This window comes from Phasianus colchicus, chromosome 1, assembly GCF_987193195.1.
Source record: "Phasianus colchicus chromosome 1, bPhaCol1.hap1.1, whole genome shotgun sequence".
In the NCBI taxonomy this organism is placed as follows: domain Eukaryota; kingdom Metazoa; phylum Chordata; class Aves; order Galliformes; family Phasianidae; genus Phasianus; species Phasianus colchicus.
The window spans coordinates 39560170-39584855 of record NC_143436.1 but is presented as its reverse complement, the minus strand read 5'-3'; the positions used below and the strand labels follow the sequence as shown (position 1 = coordinate 39584855).

General features: G+C 37.0%; 1 protein-coding gene across 7 annotated transcripts in view; it reads right to left on the bottom strand.

Annotated features, from left to right (window-relative positions):
* Positions 1-24686, bottom strand: part of NAV3 (neuron navigator 3) — a 258341-nt gene that overhangs the window by 71421 nt on the left and 162234 nt on the right. For 2 of the 7 annotated variants that reach the window (XM_090139108.1, XM_090139109.1), the window contains one exon: positions 19949-19969. The exons of the other annotated variants lie outside the window; for them this stretch is intronic. In XM_090139108.1, the coding sequence (XP_089995234.1) occupies positions 19949-19969 (21 nt within the window). The remainder of the gene's footprint in view (positions 1-19948; positions 19970-24686) is intronic. 7 annotated transcript variants of the gene reach the window in all.

The following is a 24686-nucleotide window of genomic DNA, read 5'->3' as shown; positions in this document are numbered from 1 at the left end:
TAGTCTCTTATCGTCAAGAATTTCTATTGCTAGAACTATCTACTCCGTTTTTGCTTATGTACAGGGATTTATTTTTCCTGCTAATGACTGAATTCAATCTAAGAAAGAACGTACATAACTATGTTAGCAGAATGATGCAACCTCAATTTCTATTCTAATCATGATATTTTTTTCTATAAAACTCCAACACTTAAAACCAGCAGTTTTCCAGTTTTCCTACTGCAGTAAAGCATGGTTGGGAACTGTTTCTGGCTTTTGACATGCAGTTTTTACTGCTCATAGTTTCCATTCCTTTCCCCTTTCCCCTTCTCCCTTTCCTTTTTCCACTATCTCCTTTATCCTTTCCCCTTCCCCCTTCCCTTCCTTCCTCTCTTTTCTCTCTTGGGAAGCAAGGGTGTCCTCCCACATCTCCATTCTTCAATGTAATTTCTCCCTGAATGTCTGAAGACAGTGATGTTTCGAAAGGTTATTGGTTTGCTGAGTTAAGCAACAGGTTGTGACTGTGGGAAAAGCTGCTAGGTCGATATCTGAAGGGGTTTTTAACAAAAACCTTCACCACTTCACCACTGAAGCTCTTTGAGAGCTTGATCCACATAAATATGTTCAGGTAAGAGGGTAAGCCTATTATTTGAAGTCTAATGTGCTTACTTGCTTATAGTCAGCATCACAACAATTTGGCTAACAAACAAGCTGATCACAAAGCTGTTTCTTTTCTTATTTTTCTTATTTTTATTTGTCAAGATTCTTGCTTGCACTAGTTGCTCTTCTTGCAGTCTGCTGAGTAAGACCCAGATTACTGCTTTAGTAAAAAGGAGAAAGGGACTTTCTCTTTGTTCTGCATGGCCTGATTGTTAGTATCATTTAAGTATGGAAATAAGCTGAAATGCTTTGTATACATCTGGCTTTCAGGCCCTTGCTCATTGCTTGTCAGCACGGTTTTGATAGTTTTGAACAGGGGACCCATTTCAGTCTCTATCTCCTAAGCATATTCAGAAGGAAAAAAATAATGAATGATATCCCTGGAGGTATACAAACAGCTGCCTGAGAGGATTTACTACTCTAACACACCAGGACCTAACCAAGTGCTTAAAGAATGTGGTTCTAAACTTTCAGGGATCCAGGATGATGGGGCTGCACACTGCATTCAACACCAAGGGGCAGAAAGAGGTGGTGGGAGAGGACAAGAAGTGATAAAAGCCCTCTGGATCATCCTCTCCAGGTTGTGCTCCTGTGCTAGAGGAAAGATAGCAGCAGAGCAGACTGAATGGAGGACACAGTGGCATATGAAAAGTTTTATATACCCACAGTACCATGATTGCCAGGCCCACAGCATCCTACCCGGGACAGTTACCTGCAGGGACTTGGTGACTGAGCTCTAACAGCCAGTTCACTTGGCTGCATGGGACAACTCACCTCAGAACCAGTTTTAAACCCTCTGCAAACTGATGATTATATCGGGGTTGCAAATATGAGGGTTACAATTAAGACACATTTTCAGTGCAACTTTGTGGTTGTGTGAACTTTTAAATAGCTTTAGTAATACAAAAAGCAAGTTTGCTATTTGTTGTTACCACCTGAAAAAGCCCAGAAAATTACAGCTTGGTAAGTGGGGAAATAAAGTTATCATGAAAAAGAAAACCCAGTAACAAACAAAAATTCCATAAAAACATTGCAGTTCTTCAGTGCAGTTATTCCTTGCGAGAAAAAGAGAAAAAAAATACAATAATAGGTGGGCAAGAAGCCTGAAGTTCTGCTGGAATCAGAACAAAAAGGAACAGCATTCTCTTCACCTCCTGCTAAGAGAACAAAGAATGAAAATACTCTGTAAAGTTACACAAATAATTACGATGCAGGAAAGCCATCAGAAGATCAGAAAGATGTGGAAAGGTGATGGATTGTGGTGCAGAGAGACACCAGCACTGGTATGCTGGATGCACACTGGATGGATGTTACCCACAAAGGTCAGAGCAGAGCCTGAGGAATGAAATCGCAGCACTGTCTCCACCCTGGGCACAGAGCAGAGACAAAGGGCACTACAGACACCAGCACACAGCCTGCAGCAATGAGCCGCTCCCATGCAATGCAGCCATGGAAAGAACAGTGTGTTTACATCATTCAAGTATTTTGTGTGTTTACTTTTCACCTGTAATCGCCCTGTTTTGTCCACTTAAACCACAGTTCAGATAATCCTTGCTCTCTGACAGACAAGATAAAATTACTGGAGACAGGGGAAATGAAAGGGCAGAGGCTACCACAATAATGAGAACAGGCTATGGCAGGATGGGACCTCTGATACAAGTTTACCATACAATATTTACTACTACAGCTCTACAAATAACCAGTGCGTATAATGTCAACAGCTTTTTCCCTAATAAAAATATTAATGTTCAAGTATAAGCCTCAAAATGTCCATTTCCAGGAAAAGTACACGTTTACTGGGATACCTATGTATCACAAACTGTCACAAAATTATTCTGAATGAATGCATTTAAGGGTGAAGGGTACTTAACCTTATTTTTGGTAACAATCCAGGTCACTGTGCTAATGCATTTTCTTACAAACAAAGGAGATAGGAACAACTAAGAGAGAAGTAACTTTTATGTAAGTATTTAATTTGTAAGAAGTAAAACAAAACTACCCTTTGCAGCAGCACAGAAGAGGTCCTTGCCAAAAACACCACTCTCTTATCTTGATTCTATTTCTTCAATCACTGCAAAGGCAAAGCAGATACTACTGCAAAAGTACTGCTTTTACATAGTCACAGAGATGATTCTTCATTCACTTTAGTATGTTTTTTAATTCTTTCAAAGAAATAGCAAAACAAAACAGAACACAATTAGACCTCTGACCTTCTTCCACTTCTTGCTAACTCACTAGCTTAAGAAAGACACTTGATCCCTCATCCTTCCATTAAAGATCTGTTCTTCATATGGAAGCTCTCAGTGTTCCTATTGCAGTTTGAATGGTTCACTCTGAACATCATGTAGTACTTAATAATAATCCCATTCTAATTTTCTGATCAGAAGATATTTAAACACAGATGATCACTACTAAACTAATAATAAAATGAGTTAAAAATTTAATTTTTACACCTTTATGAAAACTGGAGATTGGAAAGAATACATACACCCTATTCCAAAGCAAATCAGTTACAGGGTACTCTAAATTCAAGAGCAAAGCATGACACGTGTCCTTCCCCTCCTCTAGTGATGCTTATTTTCTCGTTGAGAAAAGGGACCTGATTCATGCACTGGAGTAAGTACCCTCTTCTCTTGGCCTCAGATTCATTCTTCAGACAGACTGAAGTTGAGCCAAAACATTGCTGGAATCAGTGCTTGTGAAGAGCAAGACACGAGGATCCCAAACCAATACCTAAATCCAAAGCTAGCTGTAGGAGCCTGCAAGTAGACTTTTACATGGATTGACCTGATGCAGCCACCAGGAGCATCTTCCACATGCTACAGGTAAGTGCAAAAAACATTTCAGGGCTCCTGCTGCTTAACGCAAAAGATACAGATGATGTCTTGGAGCCTGCTGAGAGCAATGAGCTGCTTGGCCTCTCTTTTGCTGCAATGCTGCTATTAAAAGCATTCAGCATAGTTGAACATGACAGGCTGCTGGTTCAGGCCTCTGGTCATACTCAACTTTGTCAAATGAGATGGCTTGCACTTACGAATTTTGAAGTCTACAGCGATGCAAAACAAACAAGCCAACTATGCAGTGTGAGTCCAGCTTGTTGCATCTTCTTCCCTTTCCTCTAACGAAACAGTCTGCTAGTAGAAGTCATAGGATTTCTTTCAAATAAAGAAATAAATAAATCTGACATCCTAGGACTATTTGATTTTCTGTTTAGTATACTTTTACTTTAGCAAGTACTTCAGGTTTTCTAACACATCTTTCTGGCAGACCTTTGATTGGTTGGGTTTTTCTTTTGTTTGTTTGTTTGTTGTTGTTATTGCTGTTTTATGATAGACAAACTTCTAGCAGAGTTTGAAAGAAATCCACACTGTTTTATTTATAGCACTATTCCTGAAACTCATTTCTTTTCAAATCCCCTACTCAGGAGGACTTGCAAAAGCATAGATCTCTTGGGGAGGAAATAAAACAAACTGAGATATAAACTGGCTTGACAAAATAAATTTGAAATTGAAAAGCATCAACAAGTGACAAAAATGAAATGTATTCCATAAAAAGTAGTGCATGATTAGAGCCTAGCTAGCGTTTTTAAAGGAATGAGGGATCTGTAAGAATAATGAGAATATTTTTATATTAGAATAAATGTGAAAAACTTTACATTCTTAGGTGTAAATCATCCTTAAACATCTTTGTTCTAGGATTCAGATTGTCCTAGAACTTTCCCATAGAGAAAAAATGTTTCCATTATTATTAGACCATAACTTATAGTGACTTTAGCATTTATTTCTGAGTGACTCAAAATTCTAAATTAGATGGTATGTGGCATTGCTTTTCTTTATGATGTGTGGAATTTGGAGAAAGACCAAGCTTAGGTGGCTAAAAATGTGACACATAAGCAGTGAAGAATGTGATTAAATGGTCTGATTTTCCCAAGATAGTACACACCCTTTAGTCTGTTGAGAAACAGTCTGCCTAAAATTACAGTGAATAATGCATCTGAGCAAGGAAAGGAGGAAGGATTCCTATTGACTTTCTTTCTATCTAGCACTCCCACATGTCAGACAGATTAATTTAAATCTTTGCATTATCAGAATGCATTCTTTTTCCTCTTTTTGTTTTTAAAGTTTGAAGTGGGAGGAATTGGTTTACTCCAGAGAACTAAGTTTCTATCTATCTTTTACACATTGCTGCTTTCCATTTCTCTGAAATCAATGACCTTTACCAGTACCAAAAAAATAATAATAATGGGAAACTGGCAAAATATTCTGCTTAATGCTGCTTGAAAAGTTTCTTCCATCTCAGAGTTAATCATTTCTATGTCAGGTTATGAATGCACTGTATATCAAACTTGACAGCTTTTCCCATAGAAAGGCTGTGCTTAACAATTATTTTAAGTGAGCTAGATTTGATGAATATTTATGTCCTAAACCTAAATCCAGTGCCTCCTTGCTCTTCAAACTACTCATTTGTTTTCCTCTATCTTTTGTAATAAATGCTAAGTGCTCCTTGCTAAAGGGTTGGGTGACAGGCAACAGGTTTGGAAACCCAATTGTCTTTACAAGACCAGGCCTTCCCTTCCAAAAGATCTTGTGCCATTTGTGGGTACGCCAAAATGTTGCCTGGTTCAAGTAGATTAGTTCCTAAATTGAGTATACTGTTAAATTGATTTTGAAGCTGTGTACAGGTCTTGAGGCCTTTTGTTATCATTTGTAAACTCTTTAAGTATAGTGCATTTTTGCAATGTCATTAAAATCAATGGAAGTTTGAGATGCGTGTCTTTAGCAGATGTGGGGTCACTCTTCACATGAAGTTTGGTTTTTTGGGATTGGAAATGAATATCTATCACAGTAAGTAGTTTATCTCCTAGAAAATAAGAAAGTTTCTATTTAACATTGCAACTGGTATAAGAAAAATGCAGCCGAAACAGAGGAATCAAGCACAGTATTAATCAAAATTACCCATATGAAGTGGCTCCAGATGGTCAGCTTATCAAATTCAGCTAGCCCCTTAATGCAGCTGTGGACAAGGGCCATTAAATGCAAACAGAAAACTGCCAATCAATTCTTACTTCTCACAATTCACTTCTCATTTTGCAAACTCAAGTTCTCATGCACTTCCATTTACATACAGCATCCTTACTGTGTATGTAGTATTCAGTATACAGCCTAGTGAGTTTGCAACACACAGCACTGTGAAAGATAAGTCTTTGAAATGGCATGACATTTCAGAGTGAACTGCTGAGCCAACATTTTTCAGGCAAGCAGTACTTCACTGCCTGTATTACCTCATGTGAGCAAAATTGTCTCCTAAGGCCACTACACGATACATTTTTCTATGAATCTTTAGAAAACCTGTACCCTCATGGCTAGTAATTCACAGTTCAAAGTAATTATTCTGATTTAAATGAGATGCAAAATGTACTTGGATTAAACAAGATCTCTCCATGAGATACAGACAAGTGTATGCAACTTATATAGAAGAATATAGAATACTGTGGGCAACTCTGAAAACAGGACAGAAAAAGGAAAAAAAAAGAGCTTTCCCTAAGACTCTGTCAGTAGAAAAAGATCTTTCATTTTTGCCTTTTCACCCAGCAGCACCATGCTCAAGATTTTCCTTTTGAAAACATCACCAACAAATAACACGGGGCAGGCAAGAGCAGAGCTGACAGTCCTGTGAAGGCGACAGCTGCCTGGCAGTAGTGATTAGAAACCTGGAGTGCTGTTGGTGGGCAAAGATAAGGAGGATGCAATAAGAAAATCCTACTTATACCTGCCAATGACTATTTTGTCCAAGTCCAAACCACTCTTTGAGGCCTCACCTCTCCCAGTGACAAACCTCCCTTGGGTACTGCAGCAGTGACCTTTTCCTACAGGGCTCAGCATTACTAATCCACCCTGTCAGCCATCCCAGCAACTGCTGTACCAAAACCTTCAATCTCATTGTAAGGAGAATTAGTAGCTGCTGCCAGAACGGAATCATTAAGGCCAAATATTTCATCGACGTTGCTGTCACTACAATGAAGAACCTAATCTCAACTATTGTAAAAATATCGATCAACAAAAGATGTTATAGAAGTGGCTGCAGTTATTTTCAAGAAAGTGCCTGTAGAAAAATGGAATTTGAAAATGGCATCCTGAAAAATTATCTTGTTTTCATTTAGGTTGAATTATTTTACCTAACTTAGACCTCATTATTTTCCAGTCATTTTACTGTGAACTGTTCTCATTTCACTCAATATTCAGATATTTGATGGATGAACACATTCTTAACCATTTTCTGGTAATGTAGTGAATATTTTATCATTACTGTAGTAATATTTCCATTAACTTAATGATACATTAACAGTAATAGTGATATTAAAAGAAGTGTGAATGAGAGCAATGATTTTAAAATAGTGCAATTCTCCTTGCTTCCCTCTTTTTTGCATGTGTGTAATAAAAATAATTTTGTAATAAGCAAATCTTATTTAACTATTTTTTTGAGTAAAGTATTTATTACAACACGATCTTGGTGTTGGTGTTCAATAGATAGAACCCCTTCAGAGTACACACATTTGTGTAATACAATAAATTGAGTTGGGAGATTCCTTGATTAGACAATGAGCTCTTCTGGAGTTGTCAAATAGCAGACCATACTGCAATCAAGAAGATAATATGGGAAGTCTCTCAGCAATTTTATGACAGAAATTAACTAATCATGAGAGGCGCTACTGAGAGCTTTATTAAATAGCTTCTTCCAGGAATCTGTAATAAATGCAAGGGAGTGGCACTACTGAAGAGCAGCAGGACCCTTGGCACATTCTCTTTCATCTCACCTTGGCTGCTTGTCAATAGATGATGCTCCTCTCCACATGTAAGGATTATGTAAATAATATATGCTCGAATATTCTGAATAAGGTATCAGAATTAGTAAGCAGTTTCTCTTGATTCCACATGCATCCTATTCCCATAGTGTGGTTCTGCATTTAACTTCTCTAATTGACTGGTACTGCCTTATTGGGTTCCAAAATTAAGTGAAGAACATCTTAAAGTTTTTTTCCTGCCTTTCCTTCTAAATGGTTGGATGTTCTTTGTCCAGATATCTTGCACTACTAAGCTATGAAGCAACATTTCTCCCTGTCACTGTTCCTAAGTGCTAACTGCACCTTGATAATTAACTGCAGCCATACAGAGAATCAGTGGAATGCTTTACCAAAACAGGCACAGACATTAGTATGATAAAAGCACCTTTTACAATTCAATTTTTGAAAGATTATGAAAACTACCACTATTCTTATTCCATGGTGATTTTTTTCCATGTTATTTTTATAAACTCAGACTACGTTCTCATTTCCTTCAACTCCTAGCTCAGAAATTATTGTGTTTTGCTTTTTTGTTTCGCTTGTTCTGACTGCTTTCCTGATAGCTATCTCACATATATTTTTCTTAAATTTCCTGCTTTCTACCATTTACTGCTATTTTTTATTTTAGTATTTACGTTAATGCGTTTGAGAAAATCTATATAAAAACACAACTCAGTGAGAAAAGGCAATTTAATATCCTGCAATGGCAGACCATAAAATTGTCACTCAGGGAAATATAATATTCAATGTGGGAACAGAAAGCCAAAAGTCTTTACTCAGCAACAGAGAAGAATTATGCTAGATGGGACAACAAAGGTGCTTTCCAATTCAAATCTCTAATTTCACAGCCCCACTTCCTCAGTGCAAAATACCCTCAATTAACTTTTCATGTGTTGTTTCATCCCCTCTATTTTAGGCAAGGTATTTCAAGGAGGAATTCTGCTGGAAAAAATAACAGTACTCTGAAAGAAGTGCATGACTGAGTCATGGAGAAATAGCATTTGGTGATGGCTTTGAATCAATGCAAAAAATGAGTGCAAAGTCAATTTTGTGAAGGCTGCTTTGAATGACTGTCACTAATAGTTACCATAACATTGATTGTGATATCTTCAAAAGAATAAAAACTCAAATATTTTAGTTGAACATGCTATATGTGCAGTGGAGCAATACACCAGTAGGAATCTTTGCCCCAGAAAATTTACAATTTCCACGGCACTTAGGACAGGGCAGGATGGGAAAACAGTCAGGGTGAGCACTAAAGAGTGTGCAGTGAGCAGTTTCAGAACTGAGCAAAGCAGCAGAGCAGCCAGAAGCTGCTTGCCTAATCAATAACACAAGCAGCAGATGTAAAGGGCAGACCTATCACAGTTAGTAGGAAGAAAACATTTCCCCATTGCAGAAATAAAGCACAAGAAATGTGCGGATGCTTTTGAAGCACTTGGAAAACTTAGCATCGAGGGACTAAAAGTCTAGAAACCAGCAGACTTGTCTAATGATTTAAAAAAACAAACAAACAAACAAACAAAAAACCCAAAATCCTTCCCCCTCTATATCCCTAGCTGCTTGGACTATCTGTTAAAGTTGTGGAGACAAAGGAAAAAAATACTAAGTACTGAATGACGGAGTATAATTAAAGAATACTTCCTTCTTTTGTCACTGTAACAAAGGGAAAGAGAACACATGCAGATTTTTTCCATTTCTATTCTGATATGTACAGTAAAATATAATGTCAATTAGGTCTGACACGCAGCACCGTGCTGCCAAGCAAAAACTGATAAATAATTAGTAGTTTTGAACTGCACTGTCAGGGTAAATTTTTAATTATCTAGTTCATCAGAGGGTGGGAATCAAAACAGATTCTTGAGCCTGATGTATCTTCACAAAATGCTCTGTTAATTTTAACTTATCTGTTTGGAATCATGATTAAAATTTTCACTGTGGTTTTGCTCCCTTGGCCTATAATGTCATTCTTTATCTGTTAGCTTCCTAGGACTCTTATGTTTATCTTCCAAGAGCTGAAACCTTAGCGTGCCGTGTCAGTGCAAACCATTTAAGGTCACATCCTCTTAGCTTTTAAATCCCACCAGCTTGCTAGGTGACTTTCAAAGTCAACCAGCTTTGAGCACAGAGTCTGCATGAACAGTGACAGCATGAAGAGGCAGCACAGCTTGTGGAGCATCACTCCTTCCACTGCTAACAACAGAGACACTGACACATAGTGTGTATGTGTGCACATGCTCCCACTGCTTGGACAGACACCAGTAGGCAGAATGCATGGAGGTATATACATCAGTGAGCTTCTTGGAAATTTTTTTGCCTCCTCTGGCACCTCTCAACAGTTCCACTGGCATTAGAGGGCATATATAGCATCTCTAACCTTGCAGGACAGCAAAATAATATTTAAATTCATTCAAATCTTGCATGGCTTAGGGGTGGGAGGTGATAAAAATATAAGGCAAGATTCTTTCTACTGCAAAATTTGCCATTTACAATACACAGACATTTCTTTCTTACTCCTTGGAAAGAAAAAAATCAGCCCCTGAAATGTAGTGTACCAAGATAATTTAAAACAGTAAGACACAGCATCAAGCCAGGAACTTCAGTTTTTTGTCCAGCTTGTCTATTCAATTAGAGGTTATATCTGCTTTCATGTTTGTTTCTTTTTATGCTGTCATTTTGTTTTGATTTTAGGTAAAGCAATTAAATTCAGGTAGCGTGAAATAGACTATACATACTTAATATCACTTCCATCAGTTCTGCATTGTGTTTCATATAATTGTGGGCTGAATGACAGCTATAAGTTTGTGACTTTGCACTAGCTAAACAGAGGAAAGATAGCTTTTTCCTAGAAGCAAAGACAACCCACGTCATAGTAATTTTCCTGCCTTGTTTGATTGTTCTCTTAGAATGTCTCCTAATTATTAAAGCCCAAAGCATCTTCATAAAATTAAAAGAATATGTCCAGAACTCGGAAGTGTTCATTCTTCTCTAAAATAAAATGAAAAACATACATTACTTTTTCTAAGGAAAAAAAAAAAAGACGCAGCATTCACAGAGTCAATACTTATCCACAATGGCTGCTTGCTGCAATGAAGCACAGTTTACTTATAACATATCAATATTTGATATTAGAAAGTGAAGTAATTCTTCAGCTTTGAACTTGAATGTCAAAGTCTATGACACAGGAAAGTTCTGCTGAGAAGGTTCCAAGACCTCTGGCGAGCTGGGCTTATGGCAGTGAACATGCCAGAATCTCAGTTAGGGAGATAAGGCAGCTGCTTTAATAAATCACTGCCAGAACAGCAGCCAGTCACCCTGGATCTCTCCCCAGCATCCTGAATTTCTCTCTGATTTCCCATAAATGTCATCCTGATTTAAAGCTGGAGCAGACCAAAAATCAGGGCTACTGTTTGGCTTAAGCTAGGCAAGAAAAGAACAAAACCAAAGCAAATGGAAAAAGAAATAAAACAAAAGCAAATAAAAAAAAAATCTTTCATCAGTTAGAATGCTTCAGGAAGATGTAACAGCACACGTCTCTAACCCACAAATTACTCCAGTTAGACGCCCAAGACTCAGAGGCAGATCACTAACATGAAGCTGGAGAAAACCCTGAATGGCTTCAGCATATGGGGAAAAACATAAATAATAAAAAAAACTCCTTGTTACTAAGAAACCCTTTCTCTCGTTCTACATTAATAGATGATGGCAATGCTTGAGCTGGAGAGTAGACCAGCGGGACAGAGCTGAAATACAAATAGAAATGCAGACAGCAAACACATTTGAAGCCTGTTGCAGTTAATAGTCTCTGCCAGTTTAGGAGATGCTCCTCTCTCACATTCCAGCCTTCTTGTCTGTCGCATTTGTTACCACCCACTCGGAGATGCTGAAGCAATTCCTTGGAATGTTTCACATCGGCAGTATTTATCAGGATGTCAAAGGCTTCTTCCCTAATTGAATACTGACAACAGCCTTTTGCTACTTTTTCTCATTTTTGCCTAATGATCCTGTCTTCCACCTCCCAGTCAGTGCCTAGCACAGAGTTCACACCAGAATGAATATGAGTGTGCCAAAACCAGCATAAGAGATTGACAGAGAAGCTGAAGAAAGATGGAGGTGTTCAAAGTGCAACACTGGGCTAGCATTTAACACCACAAAAGCAAACCTAAAACAGAAGGGCAATTGCTTTCATAAGTGTAACTGAACATCAACAATGCTTGTATTTCCTGAAGAGAGCCACTAAGATGATCATATGGCTGGAGCACCTCTCCTGTGAAGAAAAGTTGAGGGAACTGGGCTTGCTTAGCTTGGAGAAGAGAAGGCTCCAGGGAGAACTCATTGTGGCCTTCCAGTACTTGAAGGGAACATATAAACAGGAGGGAGTATGACTGTTTACAAGGGTGGACAGTGATAGGACAAGAGGGAAAGGTTTTAAACTTAGGGGAGGTTTAGGTTAGATATTAGGAGGAAGTTTTTCATTCAGAGGGTGGTGATGCACTGGGACAGGTTGCCCAAGGAGGTTGTGGATGCCCCATCCAGCCATTCAAGGCCAGGCTGGATGTGGCTCTGGGCAGCCTGGTCTGGTGGTTGGTGACCCTGCACATAGCAGGGGGGGTGAAACTAGATGATCATTGTGTTCCTTTTCAACCCAGACCATTCTAGGATTCTATGATTCTATGACCATAGATTTCAGACTGGTATCATCACTGAGCTATAATCCCACCATCAAAAATGCAGTGGTGATAAATTTAAAATGATGCAATCACTATGGGAAAATGCAAGGGAAAGTCTTACAGCTATTTACTGGGTTATGCATTCAATCAAATGCTTATCAAGTGTATTTTGAAGTATAGTCTATCCTTCAGAAAGATAAGACTACTGATTAGCATTCCCTTCTTTTATAATAAGAAAAAAATAACAGTAGCAGATGCTGAATATAAGATTAAACATCCGAATGAAAGGAGCTGGAAGAAGCTGAGAAAGAAAAACACTGCAGATAACTACCAGGGTATAAGAAAGCTGGTCAAGCCTAAAGGACACCCCAGGAGGTATAAAGGGATTCAGTACTGCTTCAGAAGATGAATGCAAGGAGAAATAAATGACTGGTGTGATTTCAGAGTTCGAAGGTTAAAAATGTCCTTTCTTGTAAAATGAAAAAGGGGAGGAAACCAATTAATAAGTTAGCTTCAGCCAAGTCTTGCAGGCAAGAGATAAGGCCTGAGAAGAAGCATCATGAAGTAATGCTATCCAAATGGGAATACAGAAGGCTTTTATAAAAATATCAGAGGACAAAACTAGCAGTAGGAAGAAGAACCCATTAACGAAGGGGGTATGCTTTTAAATTAGCTTAAAAATGAAGGACGCAGTGCCTACTTAAAAAACCTTGTTTAACCACATAAATTAAAACTCTGGCAAAACTTTGGCTTTAAAATCCCATGTTTTTCCAGTGATCATTTTTTAAAATTAGTTCTAAAATTTTTCTAAAATTTAGAGAAAAATAGCAGACAGAACGTCTTCAAGGAAAAACATTAATATACTACCAGCTTTCCAAAAATGCACGAATGATTGCCTATGTTCTCATCCAATACAACATTATGTGGCTGACAAAAATAAGACAGTCAATACAAAAACAAAAATGTACTCAGAATCCAAAGAAGTGTTGTGATTGTTTAACTAAAGGAAAATTAAAGGAACTGGAGTATAAAAAAGTGAAATAGTGTGTAAAGCACACTGTACAACTACTCTAACTTGCAACATATCTACCACAAGGTCAGTCATTTATCTGTATAAAATAATTACAGTCATATATTGTTTACCATCTCTGCTGTTAGTTTCATGAGATTTACTAGGATTGTAATAGAAGCCAGCTGATCCTCAGGGCTTGTATAAAGTCCTGATGGCACTGGCACATAGACTTCATTACAACATGGCAGATAAATATGGATTAGAGAATTTAGGAACTGCAGCAGAGAAGAAATCAGTACTTTTTTTTGCTACTATAGAATATTAATCTGAAGTACTATTCTGATAAATATATTTTTCTGACATAATACAGCACTGATTTATCTAGCATTTAATATAGTTTTCTATCTCATCTATCTGACTAAAATGTTACACACAGATACTGCAAGTTAAATTCCCTAGTTCACACCAACTGCACCCAGAGCACCTCCAGGCCATTCCAGGATTTCCACAGCCTAAGGACAAATGGAAATTAGTGAAATGTCTTTTATAATTGAGAGCATCTGAAGGGCTCTTGAGCGACCATTTGGCTAAGTGCAGCAGCTGGCAAGAGCTGAAGCATGAAGCTAAAGGAGCCACACCACTTCTGTTGAGCTGCTGCCAGTATCGTAGGGATTGCTAGGGCTCCCTCTGCACTTGGCCAATCTCCTCTGCAACAAAGGGCCCAGCATACTCCGCTGCAAGAACCTACTGCATCCATGCCGAAAGTAGAGTCAACAGATACACTGCAGTCTTTTCAGCCAACAGCCTATGGAGTCATTTCAGAGCATCCCAGTTGAGTGGGATGAGGACAATACACAGTGCTATTTTCCTGGTGTACTAACCAGAGCCAAAGTCAGCCTCACATCTTTGCACACTGTACTTGTCATGATACATATGCTCTTGGGAACAGTGTTCTCAGTATCCTTTTGATGTCTTGTGTGCACACAGCCTCAGAAGATCTTTAGGTGTTAAAGAGACACATGATAATTCTCCTTAGATACATAATTAGCAACAAGATTTGCCCATTCTTCGTGATAAAGTCACTTCTCTGCTGTGTCCCTAGGAGTTTCCTGCTCCAGTTTCAGCCCAGACCAACAGTTCATTTTCTGGCTGCCCTTTTCACATATGCTCCTTTTTAAGAACTGCAGGGAAAGTACTAAATCATTCTTAGCACTCTCTGGCTAACTGTAAAGAAAATTTAGAATGTGTTAACAATCTTTTTGGGAAGCTTTTAATGGTGAATATGGTCTTGTGTGTAGAGCATGTGCTAGAGACCCACAAGAAAGCAGACAACATGGGGGGGCCAGCGTAGGAGTTGCTCCATCTTTTAGTGGGGCCAAGTACTAAAATGCAAATAATAAATGGCAGACTGATTACATATATCACAAATCCACAATATTCTCATGAGATTGTTCCAGCAAAAGTACACTCGTCTTCTAAAATCATACTGGTTCAACATAGTGATGTTTATTCTTCTTTCGGGAACAGAAAAGTACAAAGAAACACAGCAAGATTCATAGCTGAGTTTCCTTAAAGAGCAAAGGCTTTCTCTGACGTGTACATTAATCTACAAATTTATCCTAAGGAAATTCTCCAGGGTCAATTGAAAAGAGTAAGTAATTTGCTAAATCTACAACTTAAGCATCCAGCTCTTGAATCGAATCACATATCATTCAGGAAGATCTGGTTATGTGTATCGCATAATCTTTAAGTTATGGCACATTGTTACAAAAAGATTTTTAGAAATAGTGTGGAGAATAGGACAGAAGGCTGGAAAAGCAGGAGACATGCTTGAAATCCAGCTTTATGAGGAACAATGACTTCTTAAAAGCAAAATCTGAGATTCCTTTAGTTTGAGAAATATTTTTACTAAAAGCTGCAACTTGAGAAGTTGAAGAGTCAACAGCAATTTGGTATCATAATAACCTATGGCAAGGCCACAACTACAAACCCAGAAATGCACTTTTACCTTCTGGAAAGAAAAGATCAAAACCCTTATTCTTATGATAATTCAGTTCATAGTGAAATAAATGCACTGTTTGGGTTTTACTTCTGTTTTCCTAGAAGACAAAGAAGAGCTAAATGTTCCCAGCTAAGCATGGTAGAGAAGATACCTGCCATGTTCCTAAAGCTTCAAGAAAAAGAATATCACATACAAAACTCATCACTATTCTGTTCCTCTTTGTATCAACATCACGGCCAGTGTGAGAAATAAAGCTGCTGTCAAGGAAATAGTTATGATTCCCTGAGTAAGTGGTAGATGTGCTCACTGGGGACTAAGAACCAATACTGCATGAAGCATTGATGGTCAGTTACCTTCAGTATTTATCCCTTCTGTGCCGAGTTGTACCAAGCAGCAATCCAAAATTAATAAACTCTCTAATGTAAATTTTCTGTGATGGAGTCTGCTCTTACTGCCCACACTGGAAATCTGCAGAAATTCTCAAGGCTGACTTACCACTACACAGCAATTCAGAGGCACACTGGAATGACACATATATATATAAAGCATAGTCTTATTAAAATTTCTTGCACTGCCAGTCCAATCAATTTGTTCCAAAAGAAAACATGATGGATAATATTATAGAATGTAGCACTAATGAAAATCTGGTTGGAAAATTAGCTTTCACAATTTATCTGCAAGGCTTTAAATTATAATTGTCAACATCATTATGAATACACAAAAATACTATTTTTCCTAAATGGTTTTCCATTGAGTTTATCTACTTTATATTCATCCATTTCTTGAGAGTATTATTTTATCATTAATTTAAATGATTAAAGAAAGAAAAAGAAAGATGTACAAGATAGAAGATCGTAAACTTCTTTCTATCCTGAACAAAGGGGAAATACATAGAATAGAGGCAATTCAGTGTTGCTTTTTTTTAAGCATCAAAAGATGTGGGTCATATATGGCATACTAAGGCTATTCTTTTCATGAAGGGGAATGATTTTCACTTGAAGAGGAAAAGGAATAACTTTTTATCTTCAAAAAAAACATTGAATTTTCTTTCAATAGCTTTTCTGTACAGAAACTGGTTTTCCTAAAATGGAGCTATACTAAAATCCCTTGAAAGGCAATTCCTTCTACTAAGGGATGACCCCTGGATGACACTATGTCATATCATGCTGTGGCTGATGTAAGTACATACAGGTTTGTCACATCACTAGAGTGCATCATTAGAATTTCTTTTATTTTAGGAGAGATCCAAACAAAATCAAAACCAAGCCAAAACAAACAAAAAGAAAAAACATCTTTTTTTTTTTTTTATTTTAGTCTTCAAAACAAGGGTGCTCCATCTTAACATAAAAGCTAGCTGTCTAGTTATGTTTTTGGTGTAGGCAATGAAAAGATGAGAGCTTCCAGACAGTGGTTCACAAGTTATGAAGATCATAAATTGTTACTTGCTTCTCATAAAGCTTTACCTTTCTTCCAGTTACAACAAATACAGATCATTCATTAAATTCTGTCTACTTTGGTGTTTGAATCTGGCATAAATATCTAATAGAAACATCAAGATTTGATTTCAAAAATTCAGATAAGCACAGCTCACCTTAATTCCTCGTGGCTTGTTCCTAATGTTCATGATCTTACTCCTAAAACTGAGTGTGTTTCAAATCTGAATAAACATATTTTCAGATTTCAGGCAATGGCTATCAATATTAATCTGTTAATTAATGAACAGTTGGAAGATAGGTAATACATAGATTAGTATTTTCTGTCTCTACAGTCTCTTTTTCCAGAACCCAATTGAAATCCCATTGATTTGAAATATCTGAATTTCATCTTTCACAAAATATCCTGAGGAATTCACCAAAAAAAATTGTATCATATGAAAATATAAAACACTCCAGCTTTTATCAGTAAGATCTATTTCTAAAAAAAAAACCAAAACAACACTTTGAGGAATGAAAAATACCTGTTCTGTCGATTATTGTACTTTTCAAGGAAATGCAATTATTTTCAAAGCTATACATGCTTTTAAATTTCAGTAAAGTAATTTTTTGCTTTCCAGAATCTACCTACACAGCAGTTAATAGCTTTAGCAGCCATTTTACATTCTATTCTACAGTGTGAAATGAATCTAGAGAAACATACATCCAAAATAAACATAAGAGGAAGTTTAAAACACTGGAGATAAAAGTTGATGCACACAAGCAATGGATTAAGGAAATATTTGTTCAGATAAGATTAAATGAGGAGAAGCTATTTAAATTTTCTTAAAATAATATAGTTTACACCATTTAATCTGCTATGACTACGTTGCATTCTTTTGTACAAAACTTGATTTGCAAAATGTACTGCGGGTTCCACTCTTAAGTTTACACAACAGATCGTGCTTAAATTGTTATGGTAATGTTTTGTTTACAAAAGAAATCTTTGAAGACTTAATATCTTAACAATTAGATACAGATGAGATTGGTGCTGTAACTTCAAAAGAAAACAAACTCTAAGCACATCGCTGCACCATTTCCCTGTGAGCAGCTGAGGCTATCACAACAGCACTCAAAGAACAGACAGCAAGGGAAGGATTGTCTCTTACTCTCCCCACCACAGGAAGACTCAGAGGTGATACTTAAGGTTTATAAGGAAAATGTTGACACACACAACATTTTTTTTTTTTTTTTTTACAATCAGAAAGGTTAGCATGCATTGAGCTCAACAGCAGGCATCATGCAGCAAGGAGCATCCTCTGCTCTGGCTAGTTACTTTGCAGCCAGTGCTGCATCCTTCCCAGCTTATCTTCCATGCTTTCTCCTTTTGAACACCTCCTTAGCCATCTCACAGGAATGAGAGCCCATTTCTTCCTCTGCAAATAAAAAGACTGCCACATTTTTTTTTTAACCTGCCTGGTTTTCAATACATCCTTCTCTTCATTTTGTCTGATCATAAACAGCCCATAATCAGATTTCAACTAGATTCCAGCCTTCTTTTTTAGCCATTAATGATGAAGTTACCTTGCAATGCAGTTCCCAGCACAAAATAGACTGAACATCACCACAAGACAGATAACATCATTGCTTTAAATGAAGAATAGCACATTGCAACTGAAAGAGTCAAAAGCTTGCGGTTTCCCCTGCCACACTGCAGGCATCCTTACAAGTGAAATAAATATGCAGTCTCATCCTTCAGATGCTAAGCTTAAATTAACATTATCTCCATTTTTTCTTTTCCTCATCATTCTGCTGAGGATGCCAAATCCAAGTGATCTTTAAAGTGAACTTACCACTAATAAATCAAAAACAAAGGATTTTTATGGCATTTCAAAAGAATTGCTTTCTCTGAAAGTGCTAATTGGAATATTCTCTTAATTCTTCAATTATGTTTGTCAAACTTGCCTATATATGCATATGAAAAAGTACTTCAATCTGGTAAGAAGCAATCAGAAAAACAGTTATTCAATAAGTGACTTAAGTAGTAAGTAAGAATAGCTTACTCCATGAGGAGTAGGTCTCTCTACTGAAAATTAGAACAAAAGACAGCTAAGTGATCACAAATTGCTGCCTCTCCAATACTAAATTCTCAAAATTACAATTTTTATATCCAGTTTTATGAATTACACCTAAAACATGCCATGCTTTTATGTCTGAACTGTAATCTCAATTGGAATTATTTCATTGCACATTGCAGTATGTTTTTTTTTTTTTTTTAATAGGTATGCAGGAGAACAAAATTACAACATTATTTCCTCCAGCCATCAACCAAATAACCAAATCAAGACATCTGAAAGAACATCATATGCTTCTTGACTTCAAGGCTCAAATATGCATCACACGGGAGATGTGAATTCTTTGATTTTATGTTTTGGTATTCTGGGTAATGATTTATGTCTTGCTACCCATGTTTTGTTCTAACACAAGGGAGCCAGTACAGCAGTGAACCAAAATGATGCTGCTACTGAAACTGGAAAGTGCATTTTAGGTAGTTATTATTAAATAATATTTTCTTAAATACACTGGTACTCTCGTCAAAAGTAAATTACAATCAAAATAAACCATCTCCATTTTTTCCTGCAGGGAAAGTAATAGCAATCTGTTAAAATACATTAAGTCCAGCCTCGTTTCAATTAACTTTTAAGTATCTAAGCAAAACTTGGAGATGAGCAGAAATAAAGACTGCATGACATTAATGCACAGCTCCACACCACCCACTCTGAAGAAACAGATTTGTGAGAAAGTTAAATGTGTCAGCTGTAAACAGACACCCTTCAGTTTAATGGCCCTACAGAAAATCATATGCTCAGTTCATTTAGCACCACATGTGAATGCAATTCACTTCCATTCCTTGTAAGTCTAAAAACTTTCTTCCAATAATCCCTTTTTCACAAAACCAAAATTAGTTGATATTGTCCCTCTTTCTGCCACTTGACAAAAAAAAACAAAGAACAGAAAACTTCATTTGTCATTCACTCCATGTAAACACTTGCAGCCATTCTTGTTTTAAAGTAAGCATCTGCCATGCACTGTTCTTGCATTTCCAAATGTCATTTCCTTATGTAAGCTGGATGTAAACATTTCTGCAGACACGATGATGCAGGATCATGACAGTTTAACATACTAATGACAGCATGCTAACAATGCAGTTTATGTCACCGATACTAATAAAATATCCAATCTAACAGCTACACAGCTGTTAAGTGCTTCCACGTTCTGGTTTGTAGTTTTGTAGGCAACTTCCACAGACAAAGCAACTAAGGAAAGGAACAACCTCACAAAGCAAGACCAAAGTCCAGTTGTTCTGCTTACCTTATATTGTCCAAATCCTTACTTTTGGAAGCATGATCAGAAATAAAGTCATACTCAATTCAAATGCAATTCTTTCTAAATTAATAATGCTGTACAAAATCATATTACTGAGAATTTTACTTTTAATTTTGTGTTATAAACTAAGGAATTTATTCTCAAAGGATCCTAGGTACTTTAAGATAAAATGAGCCAAAAAGCCAGGAGCACTCCTTTTTGATATAATTATTCTATTCTTCATGCATGGATGCACATGCTGTAGGTAGTTAAATTTAGTGTCCTTATTTTGCAGAAACGTAAAAAAAAAAAGGAATTATGCATTGAAATAGATAGTTCTGACTAGTAACATTCTTGATAGCCTAACAGATGCCAAAATGGGGAAAGATTTACACCAGAGATTATGAAAATGCAGGATCATTCGAGAATAATAAAAGTAAATGGTGGGAAATGTTAACAGTAACAGCTGTGAAAAGAAATTATACAAGCTTAAAAGGATAGAAGAGAGCAACAATAGCAAAAACAGAGCTTTAAATTTAAATTGCTCCACAAGAGGCATACTTTAATTACGCTTTCTTGAGATATTTGAGTAATAATTGCAGAAACAGTGAAATATAGATGTTTATAATTATTTTAGTGTCCTAAGAACCTACTAATACTGTAAAACCACAGCCAGGACAGTTATAGCAGGTCACGCGACTGGATGAATGATGCTAACTTTAAGGTCTATAATCACTTTTTTTAGTTTAAGCCCCAGCCCCAGCACAACATTCCCAGGCATACTAAGTGGTGAAGTCAGGTGCAGCAGATGTATAGGAAGCCTCCCACAGTGCAACTGATTTACAGCAAAAGAAGATTGGCGTATATAGAGAAGTGTATATGTCAATTTTACAATTTATTGTTTCATTTCTGCGGGATAATAGTTGTGCTATTGCCATTTGGCTCTGATCCTTAGAGCTGGATAGAGCTGAAACGTTGGGAGATGGAAGGGCAGGTTGGACGTGTGCAGACAGGGAAGAACACAAATGCCATGGCATCCACAGTTCCTTTTAACTATTCATAGTAAATTCTAGAAGCGAAAGGTAACAGTTGCAACACAGCAGAGGAGTGATCACATCAACACCAAACTGCAGGGGCACATTGAAGGCCGCACAATACTAGCACAGTGCTCACATACATGACATTTCACAGAATTAACTGGACAGGAAGGTAACACAAAGTATGTTTGCTGAACAACCTCTCAAGGAGTCAAGTTCTAAAACACCACCATCAATTCCACTCTGCTGTCAGAATTTTCCAGTACAAGACTGGGCATCATATTCCATTAGGATTTTAAGTTAGTTCGTGGTCTCTCTCCGTCTCTTCTGATACTACCATGAAACAGGGCTCCCAGTTCAATATCTTGAAGATCCTTTTCTAAAAGTACAATATTCCACCTCAAGATTCATCTATTCCAACACCATAAGAAAACTTACAGACATTCATGCAGGAAGTTAGTAAACCTCAAGCAAAATCTGGAATTATTATAATTAATAATGTATTACGGTGATTATGGTTTGGCTGGGAACAAGCAGACCAGCCTGAATGCATCTGAGCTAACTGCCAAATCTCCTACACACGTGACAGATGGTGGAAACATTTTCAGGGTTCCCTGTGCACAAGAACTCTGAAACCATGCAAAAGCAGGCTCAGATTCAATGTAACAGCAAAGTCACAAAGCAGGTCATGATAAAATCACACTAAGCAGTGCTAGCTACCTTTACAGATTTGACTTTTTCCAAGGAAAAGATCAAAAAAGTGCAGTCGAGATGTCAGGAGAAAATAGCAGCATAATTTAACCATTGTGAAAGCGAAGAAATCTGTGACTTTTGATAGCGTGCTAAATTCAACAGGTGTAGAGTGTGGAAGGACAATGTGACTGAACTCAGCAGATCTATATACTTGGAAAGGCTCCATTAGGCCTCCTTAACAGCTTTTATGGACAATACTGGGTGGTTTGGAACTACTGCTATTTACTTTTCAATGAACCTTACCCTTTCCAAGAATATAATTCATTTTGTGTGGTTCTGTTTAATCTCTTTTGGCTCATCATACTTTGAAAAAGGTTGCAACTCCAAGAATGTTCCTTAAATACTCCCTCTAAGAGTCCCAGAGGGCAAATGATAGAGAGTAGAGCAGAAAGACAGAAGAATAAATGATAAGTAATATCATACCACTGAGAACTCTCCCAAACACACCCCTAGATACGCTCACTGCAAACAATCTGTCTTGCTCTCTAACTAAATTTTTATGGTATCTGAAGGAAGGTAACTCACAAGGAAGAGTCACCTACAGACAAAAAATGTCAATAAAAAAAAAATCAAAAGAAGAAGATCCAACCATTGATATATGCCAGTTCCCTTCATTCTTTTACTGAGCCATTTCAATTCTTTCCCCAGAACAAACAACCACTCTGCATTCCTTTCTACAGTGATCTGCTTTCCAGAGCAGCATGCAAGCAACACTTGAGCCTGAGCTTATGCTTTGTTCATGCATTTAACTTTTTATGAAGTTGTTCAAAGGGCAATTTAATATTATTGTTTGGATGAGTTTACTCATGCTATGTTTCCAAAAGGAGATCCTCAAACAATTTGCTTTTTGGCACTCACCAAATAAGCAGAAATGCAGGTGTCATCAGAAACCAACTTAAGAGTGCAATCAAGTTGGAGACCTGATTGTCTTTTAACACAAGATGATGCCCTTAATTTTAATGAATTATTCCAGATTTATCCATGAGATGAGAATCAGATTGAAAGTATAAATTTTCCAAAAATGGCATTACTCTTAGGGGTATTATCAGCCCACCTATGTGATGAACACTGTACTGTCAGCTCACAAAAACAAAGAAGTTGTAAAATGTAAGCAGGAGCTGCAGTTTAGGTCATCAGAGAAAATCTAAGATGAATTTTCATGAAGAACATGGAGCTGCTGTCAGCAAAACTTGCTGGCTGTAGTGATGGACAGATAGTTTCTCTCCCTGGATGCCAGCTAATGTAGATCAGTATTTGCAGCCTATCATTTATTTTCTCCCTGCACAGAGATGCCAGCAGAATCTTTTACAACAGAAAGGGCAGGGCAAATCCTGCCAACTATGAAAATGGCTTATAATAATGATACTATAGAGAAAATGCAAATGTTATTCACATATCTATCTGGCCAACAGAAAATAGAATAATGCTCTTCAATGGAAGTTCATCATACTAGTGGCAAAGAATACCTTGAAACCCTGAAATAATCCCCCCTCTACTTTCCAGAGTATAAGAATTATATGTGAAAAGCTACATGAGATGATAATGAATCTCAGGTATCCGCACTGTTGTGAAGGTTCAAAACATCTCCTTTCAAACAAAGCAGGAGTCTCAGCAATTTCTATACTGCTTTTTCATTTGATTTCATATAAGTGTGACATGCTTTGGTGAAGATCCTTTTATTAAGATACTTTTATTAAGTGACCTAGAACAATTTTTTTGTGATTCATTTTTGGCAAGCATATGTTTTGCTGTCATCAGAACTCATAAAAAATACTTGAGCTTTTCCCACTTCCTAAACACCTTCTTGTCGCTTCAAGGAATAGAGTACACTTACATGCAAAAAAATAAGTGTCAAAGATGATTAAGGTTCTAAAAATCAAGCACTGAAAGGTCAGAAAATGGCAAAATAGTCAAACCTTTAATTTAATTTAATTCCTCATGCCAGTGCATCATGATTAAGTTTTTAATTACATGATAATAAATGGCATGTAATATGGTATCCCATTTAAAGGGTCTGGAAAAGCACAAGTTGTCATTGTTTGCATGCGGGTAAACTGTCAGTACAAAGTAAATCTGACTTCACAACTACAGGCTTCAACCTCAAAAAAATTACTCTGAGGACTGCTCATGCAGTTTACTAATGTCAAGAGCAGTCTGAGAATGTACAATGAAGATGGAATATATGTAAATTTTAGTTGTTGAGATCAAATAACACTTCCCTAAGTATGCATGAATTCCAATATTTTAAAAGCTTTGCATCTTGCATAACACTGGTCAGCTTTTCACTCAAGACCCAAAACAATCTCCTGACAATTCTGAATTCTCTGCTTCAGAATCTAACATGAAAAAGACTCAGAGATGAAAGGCTCAGATACAACATAGTAGTTTTGGGTGTGATATTTTTTAACCATTCTGATAAGTCTGTATGAACAAACCAGAACAGATTTATGTAGTGGAAAATACTGGACAATCTCATTAATTGAGAGCTAATAGCCTCTCCATATTTTCACATCCAGAACATACGTAGCTGCACACAGACAAATTAACACATACATTACTAAATAACACACGAAAGCAAAACAAAGGCTTTGAGTGGCACGTAGGGTATGAAGAATTAGAAGAACATTTTTAAATCCCTAAATTTGGATTTTCTTTTTCCAACCAAAATTTGTGGTTTGAAATCTGGTTGCGAATAATTCAAAGTAAGATCTCTAATAACTTCCCATCCCAAATGAACTAGATATATAGAGAAACATAAAAAACGTGGGCATTATCAACGATCTCTGTCTTTAACTATTGGATTCCTAACTCCCAAATTATCCACCATCTCTTCCACTTTATGCTTAAGGTTCTTGTTCTAACATACAGAGCTCACAAAAGTCTCTCCTACCCACATTTCATTTTCTCCTTCTGTTACTGCTTGAGTTCTATCCAACTTATTTTTTCTTAAACGC